This window comes from Odontesthes bonariensis, chromosome 20, assembly GCF_027942865.1.
Source record: "Odontesthes bonariensis isolate fOdoBon6 chromosome 20, fOdoBon6.hap1, whole genome shotgun sequence".
NCBI classification, from domain to species: domain Eukaryota; kingdom Metazoa; phylum Chordata; class Actinopteri; order Atheriniformes; family Atherinopsidae; genus Odontesthes; species Odontesthes bonariensis.
The window spans coordinates 564,766-579,999 of record NC_134525.1 but is presented as its reverse complement, the minus strand read 5'-3'; the positions used below and the strand labels follow the sequence as shown (position 1 = coordinate 579,999).

Below are 15,234 nucleotides of genomic sequence, written 5' to 3'. Positions count from 1 at the left end.
CTAGTGGTGTACAGCCCACATGGAAACATAAACAAAAATAAAGTGTGACTTTTTCTAATGATGGGGTCCCTTTAGGAAAAGTCATAAAATTTCCAGTTGGAAAAATTTAGTTTAAGGTATTTTTTCTACAGCTAAACATGGTAGTGGGTCACTTTTGACCTGCAAGTTAACAGGAGGGTTACACAAGAATTAAAGCGCTTAAAAGTTTTAAATGACCAAAACCTAGAAATCCTTTAAACCCTAACCAGCTATTCACAGCATCAGAAAGGTGCGATGAAGAGGGAACTCCCTAAAAAATACAACAAACTCTCCACAGCTGGAGACAAACAACGACAGAATTTACAGTGATCCAGACCTGTCCTAGGAGTTTCCTAAACTAGTCCTGTGGTGGATGCTCTTACCACCACTACATCGTGTTAGTATTTATTCTATATTTGCATTTTAGACAATTTTTTTAACGATTTACTTACACTTGTTCTTCTGCAAATTGAGATCAGCTGGAGGAGGAAGCCTGGAACATACCACTCTTTCTAAAAGACTGGGGGGGGGCGACGACTTTATTTGTTAAATTTGGCCTTAGTTCCTTAATTTTGTCACTTTAACATTCACTGATTACTTGTACTAAGTTAAAGTTAGTTTTGCTTTATTGGTTTAATATCTTGCAGGAGTTAATTTTGTAATTTTTCCCTTTTATTATGCTCCCTCATGGGGCAGATTTGGGTTACTCCGTCCCTATTTAAGCAGCCTTTGGTTCTTTGTTTGGAGGTCAGTTTTTGGTTGTGTTGTTAGTGTTCAATTAGTTGACCTCATTTTAGTTGGGCGCAAATTTGTTTTTTTGTATGATTTAATTGTTATTCATATTTGACTTTTTTGGATTTATTAATTTTTGGAACTATTAAATTGAAATTGTTTCTCATTTTTTGAATACCTTTGTCCTTACTCAAGCTTGGTCCCTCACAAGTCCGCTGTAATTTCAATCAAGTTTGCTTGACTAATGGATTGTATATTTAATTACTTTGAAGCAAACATAAATAAATATATACATTATACCCCATAATGATGCTGACATTCTGTTTGACTTAAATTATGCACTAATTGAAGGTTAATCTTACTCTGGATATAACAAGGTCAATGGGAAGTGTAACCAGCTGCTTTTGGATGCCTTAGCGCCTCAGACTTTTGGAAGAGAGCATGTGTTCCGAGAACATGTAGATATCCTGGAGACAGACGAATGGCTGACATCCTGATTTAGATCACCAAGGACTGTGCTGCTGCAAATATGCAGCTTGCTGGAGCACAACTCCAGAGAGAAACACCAAAGTGACTCACAAATGAGGATCTAACATTAAGAAGGCCAGGTGGGGGTGTCTCCATAAAGAGGAGCAAACTGCTCTATTGCCCTGAGAAGGCATGAACCTGACATTCTTTAGGCACCAGTGTTTTCACACTTCTTTGGAAGTAAAGTTGCTTTCATCAGGTCAGATATTTCTCAACATCGTGTCTACATTTTGCTTCCATCTGTTACTCGGCCCTCCTTTGCTCCCGTTACCTTACAAACGTTGAACATTTAAAAACTGTCTAAAGCTGAACTTGAGATGATTATCCACGTTTTCCGCTCTGTAACAGTCTTCCAACCAGTTTAAATAAATCAGCTTTGGACCGTTTTCAGACCGTATAAAATGCTGCAGCAACAGAATATCTAACATTACTCCAGTCTTTGGAGTAATGTTAGATATTCCACAATATATTGCTGAGCTGCTGAAACCCCATTCTTCTTCTTCTGCTCCTCCTTCTCTCATATGACCTTTATTTATACAGCACCAATGGCTGTCTTAAAGCATAGAATCCTGAATAAATCTGCTCAAATCAGACTGATCTGAATGTCTCAGCAGTGAGAGCAGATCTGATATAGATCTGGATCTCCTTTAGTTTTCAGCCTGGTTCTGGTTACATCAAGGAGCAGCTGGTTGGCTGACTGAAAGGAAATGTTCCGTTTCTCAGAAACAGATGCAAAGATACAAAGAGAGTCCGTGGGGCCCAACACAGAACCCTGAGGGACACCACCGGTGGGGCCCAACACAGAACCCTGAGAGACACCACCGGTGGGGCCCCAACACAGAACCCTGAGAGACACCACCGGTGGGGCCCCAACACAGAACCCTGAGAGACACCACCGGTGGGGCCCAACACAGAACCCTGAGAGACACCACCGGTGGGGCCCAACACAGAACCCTGAGGGACACCACCGGTGGGGCTCAACACAGAACCCTGAGGGACACCACCGGTGGGGCCCAACACAGAACCCTGAGAGACACCACCGGTGGGGCCCAACACAGAACCCTGAGAGACACCACCGGTGGGGCCCCAACACAGAACCCTGAGAGACACCACCGGTGGGGCTCAACACAGAACCCTGAGAGACACCACCGGTGGGGCTCAACACAGAACCCTGAGGGACACCACCGGTGGGGCCCAACACAGAACCCTGAGAGACACCACCGGTGGGGCCCAACACAGAACCCTGAGGGACACCACCGGTGGGGCTCAACACAGAACCCTGAGGGACACCACCGGTGGGGCCCAACACAGAACCCTGAGAGACACCACCGGTGGGGCCCAACACAGAACCCTGAGAGACACCACCGGTGGGGCCCCAACACAGAACCCTGAGAGACACCACCGGTGGGGCTCAACACAGAACCCTGAGAGACACCACCGGTGGGGCTCAACACAGAACCCTGAGGGACACCACCGGTGGGGCCCAACACAGAACCCTGAGAGACATCACCGGTGGGGCCCCAACACAGAACCCTGAGAGACACCACCGGTGGGGCTCAACACAGAACCCTGAGGGACACCACCGGTGGGGCTCAACACAGAACCCTGAGAGACACCACCGGTGGGGCCCAACACAGAACCCTGAGGGACACCACCGGTGGGGCCCAACACAGAACCCTGAGGGACACCACCGGTGGAGCCCAACACAGAACCCTGAGGGACACCACCGGTGGGGCCCAACACAGAACCCTGAGGGACACCACCGGTGGGGCCCAACACAGAACCCTGAGAGACACCACCGGTGGGGCCCCAACACAGAACCCTGAGACACCACCGGTGGGGCCCAACACAGAACCCTGAGGGACACCACCGGTGGGGCCCAACACAGAACCCTGAGAGACACCACCGGTGGGGCCCAACACAGAACCCTGAGAGACACAACCGGTGGGGCCAAAGAAACTATTTTCTCAAGAACCTTTGATTTAAAAAAAAAAAAATATCAGAGATGTGCCTGAAATCAGAGGCCAGAGGGGTCAAAGGTCGTCCTTTTTTAACAGGTGATCAAACGACATATTGCATCATCAGTAAAAACACGATTATTTCACCCAACTTTAATCTCAATGTTTTCTGCCCACTTTTTAAATGATTTCAGTGGCATGTTACCATGTAGAACCTTTATTTATTGCTTTATGTCCTACTTCTGTCGTAATCCTGAACCCCAGAAAAGCTTCAGAGTCGTGTCTGTTTGAATAAAGCTTTGAAACCGGACCCAACTGGACCCAACCGGACCCAACCGGACCCAACCGGACCCAACCGGAACCCAACCGGAGCCGGATGCACCTTTAAACGATCCAGAAACGTGGTTTTAAATCTGCGCTGCGACCACGCGAAGAACAAATATCAAACACGGGTTCAAGATGTAAAATATTTTATTTTCTGTAAATGATTCTAAATCAGATTCACCAGATTTTCCCCCAAAAACAAACAAAAAAACAAACATCACTTTGTTTACATCCATTAATAAAAAAAACAAAAACAAGGCTTCATGTTGTTTATCTGTACACATCAGCAGAGTCCTCATAAAACCTCGTATGTACACGGCGAGGAAAAGTCACGTGACTGCCGGCCAATCAGACGGGACGAGGGATGGTGGAGTGATTTCTGTGTCTGGCTTTTAATCTATGGTACAGATATTTACACGCTGCCACTCTGGACCTCCAACAGGTTTAGAAAATAGCTTCATTCAGTAATAAATACAAAAAGAACAAAATCTCTTATTTTACAGTAAATTAACAGACACGGGGGGGAGGAGGAGGAAGAGGAAGAGGAGCGACTCGTGGAATCAAGTACGTTTGTGTTTTCTGTCGTTTTCCGTCTTAGTGCAAGTTAAAGGACGACGCGTTCAGGGATCATTTACATCCGTATTTACACAGAGGACCAGCCTCTTCTGTAGCCCCGCCCCCTCGCCTGTCAATCATCAGACCCCACCCGTCCCGTCTCTTTATAGCCCCGCCCCCTAATCATCATCATTATTATTATCGATCAGTTTTATTATTCTTATGATGAAGAAGTTCAGAAATAAGCTCCGCCCACAGAGGCGTGGGCGATCGACACCCAGCTTCAGCACAGAGAGAGAGCGAGCTGCCTGTGTGTGTGTGTGTGCACGTGTGTGTGTGTGTGCATGTGAGCGTGCACGTGTGCTCAGTTCATCCATTTGCGACAGTTGACGGCTCCACAGTGACACGGGATCTTATGTTGGTCGTCCTCCAGGTCAAACTTGTAGTCGTAACACAGCTGTGGGGGGAGGGGGGGGGGGCAGTGAGTACCAGCTCATGATCGATTGATTGATTGATTGACTGATTGATCGGTACCTCCTCTCCTCTCTGGATGCGCCTGCAGGAGCTGATGATGATCTTGTTCTCCTTCTCCACCGTCACCACCTCTGTGATGCAGTTGGGAGCGCACGAGTGGTTGATGTACCTGTCAATCAAAGACACATGAAGGGTGACCTTTGACCTCCGACTGTCAACACTTTTCATAAAACTGCAGATGCTGCGACTCAAATGAAATAAAAATTTATTTAAAACATTTTAAGCTGCATTCAAGCTTCTGTTAAAGTTATTAATTAATTTATTTTAATTTCTCCGTACATGTTTTAATTTAATTATTAATCTATAGATGTATTTACCCCCCCCATTTATTTACACATTTTCCCGTTAGGCTTTATGCCTCATTATGCAAATGAGGGGGCGGGGTTTCAGACCGAGTCACAGAAACAGGAAGTAGGGAAGGCTAACAGCATTAGCGGTTAGCTTAACTTGCTGTCAGCCTTACAGCAAACTTTATAAAGTTAAATAAATATTTAAATTTGGACCAATTAGACCTCAGAGAACACAATTCACCCGTTTCTGCTACTTCCTGTTTCAAGAACCGTCTGAAACTCGATCTAGCCAATAGATGAGGAGCTGATCCCATGGACCAACCTGAAACCCCGCCCCCTCATTTGCATAATTACGTATCTGCTTCTTAACTCCTTGAGCTGCGGCCATATTGTTTCTCTGGTCAGTGAAATGCAAACAAGGACGTAAAGACCGACAAAAAACATGGAAATAAAAAGTAAATACATCTAGAGATCAATAGAAATGTGTTGTAGAATAAATTATAATAAAGAAATAAATAATTTGGAGGGAATAAATCGATCTATATGATGTCACAGAAAACAATGCAGAAATGACAAATAAATAAATGACATTTCAATGAAAAGAACAAAATAATCTAAAACTGACAAATTAAATAAAGCTGCCACATTATTTTTGCATAAATTAATTTCACATTTAAACATATTAGAGGTTTGATTCATTTCTGCGACACACGAAGAAGAAATCTGAAGGATTTCCAACATCCAACTGCTTCAGAACCTCTGGTCTCACCTGGCAGGTCCTCCAGTGATGGTGGCGTCGATCACAAAGTCGTTGTCGATCCGGAACATGTAAACACCTCGGTTCTACAAAACAGAAGAACACCAGAGTCATGGAACTGTTCTACAGTTCTACAGAGGTTCTATGGAGAAGCTAAAAGTTGAACAGAACCGGATCATCTGGACCTTCATCAGTGAAATATTGACCAGCAGGATTTAAAGCTGAGGTGGCTCCATCATTGCCATGGTGATGGCTGTAGCTGCTGTGGTCTGGGTGGAGTAAAACAGGAAGTCCCCTGTTTTACTCCACCTTCTATCAGTTTGGGAAGATAACTCATTTTCAGCCTCACTCTACATTCATGGTCCCTTCGGCTACACTCATCTCTATGTTTCTGCTCTGGATCGGGCTCATTGTGTTCATTCGTTTCCTTTTGGGGTTTCTTTGGGCTGTAAGGACCCGGCTCAGAGGCTCATTACTATTTAATTTAATTTAATTTAATTTAATTTAATTTAATGAGTCTGAGCCAACAGGAAGTGGACGGCGTGCGCCTTACCTGCGACTCGTACAGCCTCTCCTTGCGATTGGCCACTTCGCTCCTGATGAGGGTGCCGATGTACTCGATGATCATGGTGCACCTCTCGATGTCTCTGGCGGCGTACAGCCCGAGGCCCTGGATACCAGAGCGGGCCAGGTACACGTTGCTCTTCCACTCCGCCTTCATGCGGCGGTACTGCGCCGACTTGGAGTGGCGGCCCTGATGGGCGCCGGCCATGGATTCGCCAGGAGACAGGGAGATGACGCCGGGAACGAGGCCCACGATGGAGCCCACCGAACCCTGACACCTGGGAGCGATGCTGGTCAGCAGGTTGGGCCTGAGGTGGAGAGCAAGGCGTCAGTTCTGTGTGGACACAACACTGGTTCATCCCTTGAGTTAGGAGCCTTTTTCCTGCCTGAATGCTTCATAGCTCCGAGTTCAGTGGCTTAATGAAGAGGCCGGGGACTCTGGGCCGGGGACTCTGGGCCGGGGACTCTGGGCCGGGGACTCTGGGCCGGGGACTCTGGGCCGGGGACTCTGGGCCGGGGACTCTGGGCCGGGGACTCTGGGCCGGGGACTCTGGGCCGGGGACTCTGGGTGGGGACTCTGGGTGGGGACTCTGGGTGGGGACTCTGGGTGGGGACTCTGGGTGGGGACTCTGGGTGGGGACTCTGGGTGGGGACTCTGGGCCGGGGACTCTGGGGTGGGGACTCTGGGGTGGGGACTCTGGGGTGGGGACTCTGGGGTGGGGACTCTGGGTGGGGACTCTGGGTGGGGACTCTGGGCCGGGGACTCTGGGCCGGGGACTCTGGGTGGGGACTCTGGGGTGGGGACTCTGGGGTGGGGACTCTGGGGTGGGGACTCTGGGGTGGGGACTCTGGGGTGGGGACTCTGGGGTGGGGACTCTGGGGTGGGGACTCCTGCTGAGCTGTCAAACTGAACCTCTTCTAAAGTCACCTGTGGACTAGACCTGAAAACAGCGTCTGCTCAGACACCAAACAGGAAGTGATGTCATTACCTCTTGGCTTGAAGGGCTTTGGGTTCGGAGCGGGCCGAGCCCGACGGGTTGAAGGCCAGAGGCCACTCCATGAGCGGGTTCCTGCCGTACCGGAAGGTGTAGCGCTCACAGGCCTCCACGCCGGGCAGCTGCAAACAGAGATGTTCATGATTCTGTGGTTCCTTTGTGCTGGAGGACGTTCCGTTCGGTTCTACCGACAGTTATTACCGTCCTGGACGTTCCGCTCGGTTCTACCGACAGTTATTACCGTCCTGGACGTTCCGCTCGGTTCTACCGACAGTTATTACCGTCCTGGACGTTCCGCTCGGTTCTACCGACAGTTGTTACCGTCCTGGACGTTCCGCTCGGTTCTACCGACAGTTGTTACCGTCCTGGACGTTCCGCTAGGTTCTACCGACAGTTGTTACCATCCTGGACGTTCCGCTAGGTTCTACCGACAGTTGTTACCATCCTGGACGTTCCGCTAGGTTCTACCGACAGTTGTTACCGTCCTGGACGTTCCGCTAGGTTCTACCGACAGTTGTTACCATCCTGGACGTTCCGCTAGGTTCTACCGACAGTTGTTACCGTCCTGGACGTTCCGCTAGGTTCTACCGACAGTTGTTACCGTCCTGGACGTTCCGCTAGGTTCTACCGACAGTTATTACCGTCCTGGACGTTCCGCTCGGTTCTAACAACAGTTATTACCGTCCTGGACGTTCCGCTCGGTTCTAACAACAGTTATTACCGTCCTGGACGTTCCGCTAGGTTCTACCGACAGTTATTACCGTCCTGGACGTTCCGCTCGGTTCTACCGACAGTTGTTACCGTCCTGGACGTTCCGCTCGGTTCTGCCGACAGTTATTACCGTCCTGGACGTTCCGCTAGGTTCTGCCGACAGTTATTACCGTCCTGGACGTTCCGCTCGGTTCTGCCGACAGTTATTACCGTCCTGGACGTTCCGCTCGGTTCTACCGACAGTTATTACCGTCCTGGACGTTCCGCTCGGTTCTACCGACAGTTATTACCGTCCTGGACGTTCCGCTAGGTTCTACCGACAGTTGTTACCGTCCTGGACGTTCCGCTCGGTTCTGCCGACAGTTGTTACCGTCCTGGACGTTCCGCTAGGTTCTGCCGACAGTTATTACCGTCCTGGACGTTCTGCTCGGTTCTGCCGACAGTTATTACCGTCCTGGACGTTCCGCTCGGTTCTACCGACAGTTATTACCGTCCTGGACGTTCCGCTCGGTTCTACCGACAGTTATTACCGTCCTGGACGTTCCGCTCGGTTCTACCGACAGTTATTACCGTCCTGGACGTTCCGTTCGGTTCTACCGACAGTTATTACCGTCCTGGACGTTCCGCTAGGTTCTACCGACAGTTATTACCGTCCTGGACGTTCCGCTCGGTTCTACCGACAGTTATTACCGTCCTGGACGTTCCGTTCGGTTCTACCGACAGTTATTACCGTCCTGGACGTTCCGCTCGGTTCTACCGACAGTTATTACCGTCCTGGACGTTCCGTTCGGTTCTACCGACAGTTATTACCGTCCTGGACGTTCCGTTCGGTTCTACCGACAGTTATTACCATCCTTGACGTTCCGCTCGGTTCTGCCGACAGTTATTACCGTCCTGGACGTTCCGCTCGGTTCTGCCGACAGTTATTACCGTCCTGGACGTTCCGCTCGGTTCTACCGACAGTTATTACCGTCCTGGACGTTCCGCTCGGTTCTGCCGACAGTTCTTACCGTCCTGGACGTTCCGCTCGGTTCTGCCGACAGTTGTTACCGTCCTGGACGTTCCGCTCGGTTCTACCGACAGTTATTACCGTCCTGGACGTTCCGCTCGGTTCTGCCGACAGTTGTTACCGTCCTGGACGTTCCGCTCGGTTCTACCGACAGTTGTTACCGTCCTGGACGTTCCGCTAGGTTCTACCGACAGTTGTTACCGTCCTGGACGTTCCGCTAGGTTCTACCGACAGTTATTACCGTCCTGGACGTTCCGCTCGGTTCTAACAACAGTTATTACCGTCCTGGACGTTCCGCTCGGTTCTAACAACAGTTATTACCGTCCTGGACGTTCCGCTAGGTTCTACCGACAGTTATTACCGTCCTGGACGTTCCGCTCGGTTCTACCGACAGTTATTACCGTCCTGGACGTTCCGCTCGGTTCTACCGACAGTTGTTACCGTCCTGGACGTTCCGCTCGGTTCTGCCGACAGTTATTACCGTCCTGGACGTTCCGCTAGGTTCTGCCGACAGTTATTACCGTCCTGGACGTTCCGCTCGGTTCTGCCGACAGTTATTACCGTCCTGGACGTTCCGCTCGGTTCTACCGACAGTTATTACCGTCCTGGACGTTCCGCTCGGTTCTACCGACAGTTATTACCGTCCTGGACGTTCCGCTAGGTTCTACCGACAGTTGTTACCGTCCTGGACGTTCCGCTCGGTTCTGCCGACAGTTATTACCGTCCTGGACGTTCCGCTAGGTTCTGCCGACAGTTATTACCGTCCTGGACGTTCCGCTCGGTTCTGCCGACAGTTATTACCGTCCTGGACGTTCCGCTCGGTTCTACCGACAGTTATTACCGTCCTGGACGTTCCGCTCGGTTCTACCGACAGTTATTACCGTCCTGGACGTTCCGCTCGGTTCTACCGACAGTTATTACCGTCCTGGACGTTCCGCTAGGTTCTGCCGACAGTTATTACCGTCCTGGACGTTCCGCTCGGTTCTACCGACAGTTGTTAATGTCCTGGACGTTCCGCTAGGTTCTACCGACAGTTATTACCGTCCTGGACGTTCCGCTAGGTTCTACCGACAGTTATTACCGTCCTGGACGTTCCGCTCGGTTCTACCGTCAGGTGACATGTATCACTGTGTGTGTGTGACGTACCGACTCGATGATCCGGGTCACCGCAGACGTGGTCAGCCCAAACAGATCTTCTCCTTTCAGGTAAACGGGGAACAGCTTCAGGGTTCCACTGGAGCTCCTGATCTGAGCCACTGGATCCAGAATCTGGTCCCACACGGCTGCAGACACACAGCGAGTAAACATTTAGAACCAGAACCAGAACCGGTTCTGTTTACACAGCAAACAGGCATCATTCTGACCTTTAGCTGCAAACAGAACCGGGGTGCGTACCCTTCGGACCTCCGGCTGTAAACAGAACCGGGGTGCGTACCCTTCGGACCTCCGGCTGCAAACAGAACCGGGGTGCGTACCCTTCGGACCTATAGCTGTAAACAGAACCGGGGTGCGTACCCTTCGGACCTCTAGCTGCAAACAGAACCGGGGTGCGTACCCTTCGGACCTCTAGCTGCAAACAGAACCGGGGTGCGTACCCTTCGGACCTCTGGCTGTAAACAGAACCGGGGTGCGTACCCTTCGGACCTCTGGCTGCAAACAGAACCGGGGTGCGTACCCTTCGGACCTCCGGCTGCAAACAGAACCGGGGTGCGTACCCTTCGGACCTCTAGCTGCAAACAGAACCGGGGTGCGTACCCTTCGGACCTCCGGCTGCAAACAGAACCGGGGTGCGTACCCTTCGGACCTCTGGCTGCAAACAGAACCGGGGTGCGTACCCTTCGGACCTATAGCTGTAAACAGAACCGGGGTGCGTACCCTTCGGACCTCTGGCTGCAAACAGAACCGGGGTGCGTACCCTTCGGACCTCTGGCTGCAAACAGAACCGGGGTGCGTACCCTTCGGACCTCTGGCTGCAAACAGAACCGGGGTGCGTACCCTTCGGACCTCTAGCTGCAAACAGAACCGGGGTGCGTACCCTTCGGACCTCTAGCTGCAAACAGAACCGGGGTGCGTACCCTTCGGACCTCTAGCTGCAAACAGAACCGGGGTGCGTACCCTTCGGACCTCTTGCTGCAAACAGAACCGGGGTGCGTACCCTTCGGACCTTTGGCTGCAAACAGAACCGGGGTGCGTACCCTTCGGACCTCTGGCTGCAAACAGAACCGGGGTGCGTACCCTTCGGACCTCTGGCTGCAAACAGAACCGGGGTGCGTACCCTTCGGACCTCTGGCTGCAAACAGAACCGGGGTGCGTACCCTTCGGACCTCTGGCTGCAAACAGAACCGGGGTGCGTACCCTTCGGACCTCTTGCTGCTAACAGAACCGGGGTGCGTACCCTTCGGACCTCCAGCTGCAAACAGAACCGGGGTGCGTACCCTTCGGACCTCCAGCTGCAAACAGAACCGGGGTGCGTACCCTTCGGACCTCTAGCTGCAAACAGAACCGGGGTGCGTACCCTTCGGACCTCTGGCTGCAAACAGAACCGGGGTGCGTACCCTTCGGACCTCTGGCTGCAAACAGAACAGGGGTGCGTACCCTTCGGACCTTTAGCTGTAAACAGAACAGGGGTGCGTACCCTTCGGACCTTTAGCTGTAAACAGAACAGGGGTGCGTACCCTTCGGACCTCTGGCTGCAAACAGAACTGGGGTGCGTACCCTTCGGACCTCCGGCTGCTAACAGAACCGGGGTGCGTACCCTTCGGACCTTTAGCTGTAAACAGAACCGGGGTGCGTACCCTTCGGACCTTTAGCTGTAAACAGAACCGGGGTGCGTACCCTTCGGACCTTTAGCTGTAAACAGAACCGGGGTGCGTACCCTTCGGACCTCTAGCTGTAAACAGAACCGGGGTGCGTACCCTTCGGACCTTTAGCTGCAAACAGAACTGGGGTGCGTACCCTTCGGACCTTTAGCTGTAAACAGAACCGGGGTGCGTACCCTTCGGACCTCCGGCTGCAAACAGAACCGGGGTGCGTACCCTTCGGACCTCCGGCTGCAAACAGAACCGGGGTGCGTACCTTTGGGCGAGGCTCCGGTCAGGATCAGGTCTTCGTGCCCTTTCTCCACCACCTTCACCTTGAACAGCGGCCGCCCGTCCATCTCCTCGATGTAACACATGTACTTACAGCGTCTGTGGGAGCCAACGAGAAGGTTCTGATCAGCCCGATCAATAAAGCTGATCGGTTAGTCCCACCTCACCTGGTCCCATTTTACAGTTTTATCAATCATAATATCCTGTTTACGACCCGGTTCTGTGTACCTGTTGCTGTGGCGCATGCTCCAGTAGATGCGGTTGGCATGGTAACCCATGGGGAAGATGGCGGCCTGGTTGTGGAAGGCGCTCATCTGTTGTGGGAGGAGCCTGCCGACGGCCCGGAACAGCAGGCTGCCGACCCGGAAGGTGTGCTGGCGCTCGCCGCGCTGCACCACGGCCGCGATCTGCCTCGCCTCGTCGCGCTGCACGAACACCCGCCGGAACACGGCGAAGCAGCGCAGCTCCGAGTCGTACGGGTCGGAGAACGTGGCGGGGTCGGGGGTCAGACCCGGCGTGGAGGAGGGCGAGCAGCTGGAGGACCGGTCCCCGCTCAGAGGACCCGTCCTGGGCTTGTGCAGGTGGCAGAGCATCGTCTTATCCTGGAGGAAGAGGACAAACGGCGAGCTGCTCAGACAGGTGTGTTCACGTGTGTCAGTATGCACGTGTGTTGGTGTGCACGTGCACGTGTGTAGGTGTGCATGTATGTCGTGTGCAGTGTGCAGTGTCTCACCTTGAAGAAGGTGCAGCGGGCCTGCAGGGCGCAGGTGAAGTGGTAGGTGTTGGTGCAGCGCAGCCGGTTGCAGCCGCTGGTGGCGCCCGTGTGCTGGCAGTGGGCGCAGCGCAGCGTCAGGCTCCGCCTCAGCGCCAGCTCCACGTTGATCAGGGCGCCGGCCTGCGTCTCGTACACCTCGCTGGACCAGAGGGCGCAGTTCAGGTGCACCTGAGCACACGGACACACAGCAGGGTTAGTCTGCTGCCCGGCGGTCCCGGCCCGGCGGTCCCGGCCCGGCGGTCCCGGCCCGGCGGTCCCGTCTCACACACTCACCCACAAGTCCAGGTCCAGGTTCAGCAGTCGGGCCGGCCCGTCCGTCCGCCCGTCGCCCTGCTGGTGGCAGAAGCAGCAGCGCCGCTGGTCCTTGGGCGGCGGGTCGGTGCGAAGACACGCCCCCAGCTTCTTCAGCAGCGCGTCCACTTCTTCCTCCGTTGGCATGGCAACCGCCTCATGAGGAACGCACAGCCCCCTGCAGAGATCCAGAGATGGTGACTCCGCCCCCCCCGTGACGCTCTTACCCGCTCAGCACCACCCCAGGTGACTCCGCCCCCCCGTGACGCTCTTACCCGCTCAGCACCACCCCAGGTGACTCCGCCCCCCCGTGACGCTCTTACCCGCTCAGCACCACCCCAGGTGACTCCGCCCCCCCGTGACGCTCTTACCCGCTCAGCACCACCCGAGGTGACTCCGCCCCCACCGTGACGCTCTTAACCGCTCAGCACCACCCCAGGTGACTCCACCCCCCAGGTGACTCTGCCCCCACCGTGACGCTCTTACCCGCTCAGCACCACCCCAGGTGACTCCGCCCCCCACCCCCGTGACGCTCTTACCCGCTCAGCACCACCCCAGGTGACTCCCCCCCCCTCCCCCCCGTGACGCTCTTACCCGCTCAGCACCACCCCAGGTGACTCCACCCCCCCCCCCCCCCGTGAAACTCTTACCCGCTCAGCACCACCCCAGGTGACTCCGCCCCCCCGTGACGCTCTTACCCGCTCAGCACCACCCGAGGTGACTCCGCCCCCACCGTGACGCTCTTAACCGCTCAGCACCACCCCAGGTGACTCCACCCCCCAGGTGACTCCGCCCCCACCGTGACGCTCTTACCCGCTCAGCACCACCCCAGGTGACTCCGCCCCCCACCCCCGTGACGCTCTTACCCGCTCAGCACCACCCCAGGTGACTCCCCCCCCCTCCCCCCCGTGACGCTCTTACCCGCTCAGCACCACCCCAGGTGACTCCACCCCCCCCCCCCCCCGTGAAACTCTTACCCGCTCAGCACCACCCGAGGTGACTCCCCCCCCCGTGACGCTCTTACCTGCTCAGCACCACCCCAGGTGACTCCCCCCCCCGTGACGCTCTTACCCGCTCAGCACCACCCCAGGTGACTCCCCCCCCCCGTGACGCTCTTACCTGCTCAGCACCACCCCAGGTGACTCCCCCCCCCGTGACGCTCTTACCTGCTCAGCACCACCCCAGGTGACTCCACCCCCCCCCCCCCCCCGTGAAACTCTTACCCGCTCAGCACCACCCCAGGTGACTCCGCCCCCCCCGTGACGCTCTTACCCGCTCAGCACCACCCCAGGTGACTCCCCCCCCCGTGACGCTCTTACCTGCTCAGCATCACCCCAGGTGACTCCCCCCCCCGTGACGCTCTTACCTGCTCAGCATCACCCCAGGTGACTCCACCCCCCCCGTGACGCTCTTACCCGCTCAGCACCACCCCAGGTGACTCCGCCCCCCCCTCCGTGACGCTCTTACCTGCTCAGCACCACCCCAGGTGACTCTGCCCCCCCCGTGACGCTCTTACCCGCTCAGCACCACCCCAGGTGACTCCACCCCCCCCCCCCGTGACGCTCTTACCTGCTCAGCACCACCCCAGGTGACTCCACCCCCCCCGTGACGCTCTTACCCGCTCAGCACCACCCCAGGTGACTCCACCCCCCCCGTGACGCTCTTACCCGCTCAGCACCACCCCAGGTGACTCCGCCCCCCCCTCCGTGACGCTCTTACCTGCTCAGCACCACCCCAGGTGACTCTGCCCCCCCCGTGACGCTCTTACCCGCTCAGCACCACCCCAGGTGACTCCACCCCCCCCCCCCGTGACGCTCTTACCTGCTCAGCACCACCCCAGGTGACTCTGCCCCCCCCGTGACGCTCTTACCCGCTCAGCACCACCCCAGGTGACTCCCCCCCCCCCGTGACGCTCTTACCCGCTCAGCACCACCCCAGGTGACTCCACCCCCCCCGTGACGCTCTTACCCGCTCAGCACCACCCCAGGTGACTCCACCCCCCCCGTGACGCTCTTACCCGCTCAGCACCACCCCAGGTGACTCTGCCCCCCCCGTGACGCTCTTACCCGCTCAGCACCACCCCAGGTGACTCCACCCCCCCCGT

At 54.8% G+C, this 15,234-nt stretch overlaps 1 protein-coding gene across 11 annotated transcripts in view; it reads right to left on the bottom strand.

Annotated features, from left to right (window-relative positions):
• Window positions 1-3,689: 3,689 nt before the first annotated feature.
• kmt2ca (lysine (K)-specific methyltransferase 2Ca) overlaps window positions 3,690-15,234 on the bottom strand; it is an 81,861-nt gene continuing 70,316 nt past the window's right edge. For all 11 annotated transcript variants that reach the window (XM_075452644.1, XM_075452646.1, XM_075452645.1 and 8 more), the window contains 10 exons: window positions 13,113-13,308; window positions 12,798-13,007; window positions 12,293-12,666; window positions 12,051-12,163; window positions 10,122-10,258; window positions 7,250-7,377; window positions 6,250-6,568; window positions 5,709-5,782; window positions 4,650-4,758; window positions 3,690-4,572 (listed from right to left, as the gene is read on the bottom strand). In XM_075452644.1, coding sequence (XP_075308759.1) covers window positions 4,480-4,572; window positions 4,650-4,758; window positions 5,709-5,782; window positions 6,250-6,568; window positions 7,250-7,377; window positions 10,122-10,258; window positions 12,051-12,163; window positions 12,293-12,666; window positions 12,798-13,007; window positions 13,113-13,308 — 1,753 coding nt within the window. In that variant the 3' untranslated portion in view covers window positions 3,690-4,479. The remainder of the gene's footprint in view (window positions 4,573-4,649; window positions 4,759-5,708; window positions 5,783-6,249; window positions 6,569-7,249; window positions 7,378-10,121; window positions 10,259-12,050; window positions 12,164-12,292; window positions 12,667-12,797; window positions 13,008-13,112; window positions 13,309-15,234) is intronic.